Here is a 1,438-nt window from a genome sequence, read left to right as displayed (position 1 = left end):
AAAGTCAGAATTCTGACTTTTTTTCCCATACTAAACTGAAATAAAATTAAAAAATCAGATAACTCTTTTTTTTTTCAGTGGCCCTAATCTTCTTCCGTATGATACTGAAGTAATCGTGCTGCGTAATTTGTTCTTATGAGTTGATTTCTCTGGTTATATCTTTGTGAATATGGTTGTATAAAATCTATAAATGTTTACAGATTAAACGCTGTTAAAGATCTAGATTCTGAACTTTAAAATCCGTCTTTAGTTCCTCCTCAGTGCTGTTCGGCGCGCCTCAACCTCGCCGTCCTCATGTTCTTTGGATTTTCCGTGGTCTACGGTCTCCGTGTCAACCTCAGCGTCGCCATGGTAGCCATGGTGAACAGCACGGACCTGGCAGGAGACAGGAACGCCACGGCGAGCCCGGCGTGCCCGCTGCCGTCGGGCGGAGACAACGCCAGCAGAGCTCTGCAGCAGCCGGACGGGGTAAACTGTGGCCGCCGGGGAAGACGAGCGGACGCACCTCAGTGCTCCCGCCCCCTCTGATGGCCTCTGTCTGTGTCCCCTCAGACCCCCCAGTATTCCTGGGACTCGCAGACTCAGGGCTGGCTGCTGGGCTCCTTCTTCTTCGGGTACCTGTGCACTCAGATCCCGGGGGGTTACCTGGCCGGCCACTACGGGGGGAAGATCTTCCTCGGTCTGGGTGTCTTCGGCACGGCGCTCCTCACCCTCCTCACCCCATTGGCTGCTGGCTTGGGGTCACACTGGCTGTTTGCTCTGCGGGCCTTGGAGGGCTTCGGAGAAGTTGGTTTTCATTTATTGGATGTAAAAACCTGGAAAACCTGATCAAAGGTTCCAGGAGTCCCGCCCGCTCCTGGATCAGGGATCTAAGTTGTTGTTTTTCTCCAGGGTGTGACGTTCCCGGCCATGATGGCCATGTGGGCCCGGTGGGCTCCTCCCCTGGAGCGCTCCCGCCTGATGACCCTCCCCGGAGCCGGGGCCAGCTTCGGCTCCGTCGTGGCCCTGCCGCTCACTGGATACATCTGTGAAAAACTGGGCTGGCCCGCCGTCTTCTACCTCTGTGGTCGGTGGCAGAAACTTCCCCCCCATTCAGCCTCATTTTTGTTTTTGTTTTTTTAAAGCTCCTCTTCTGCCTCTTCAGGAGGCGCCGGATGCCTGTGGTTCGTGTTCTGGTGGGCTCTGGTGTCCGACGACCCCCGAACTCACCGTCGAATCAGCCCAGAGGAGAGAGATTACATCGTCAGCTCTATCGGAGCGCAGGTGAAGCATTAATTCAGTTCACTTTATTTCTATAGCGCCAATTCACAACACACGTCATCTCAAGGCACTTTACAGTTTAATCTAAGGAAAAGGCAAGGCAATCCCCCACACTGAGCATGCTTTTAGCGACAGTGGAGAGGAAAAACTCCCTTTGAACAGGAAGAAACCTCCAGCA

General features: G+C 53.5%; 1 protein-coding gene across 1 annotated transcript in view; it reads left to right on the top strand.

Moving 5' to 3' along the window:
* LOC107101092 (sialin-like) overlaps positions 1 to 1,438 on the top strand; it is a 26,350-nt gene that overhangs the window by 10,574 nt on the left and 14,338 nt on the right. Inside the window, exons 3-6 of the mRNA XM_015399854.1 lie at positions 251 to 468; positions 553 to 786; positions 892 to 1,066; positions 1,145 to 1,263. Coding sequence (XP_015255340.1) covers positions 251 to 468; positions 553 to 786; positions 892 to 1,066; positions 1,145 to 1,263 — 746 coding nt within the window. The remainder of the gene's footprint in view (positions 1 to 250; positions 469 to 552; positions 787 to 891; positions 1,067 to 1,144; positions 1,264 to 1,438) is intronic.

The sequence above is a fragment of the Cyprinodon variegatus genome, unplaced genomic scaffold (assembly GCF_000732505.1).
Source record: "Cyprinodon variegatus isolate N-32 unplaced genomic scaffold, C_variegatus-1.0 Scaffold1053, whole genome shotgun sequence".
NCBI classification, from domain to species: domain Eukaryota; kingdom Metazoa; phylum Chordata; class Actinopteri; order Cyprinodontiformes; family Cyprinodontidae; genus Cyprinodon; species Cyprinodon variegatus.
The sequence above is the reverse complement of the archived record's forward strand: the minus strand, read 5'-3'. Positions and strand labels throughout refer to the sequence as shown.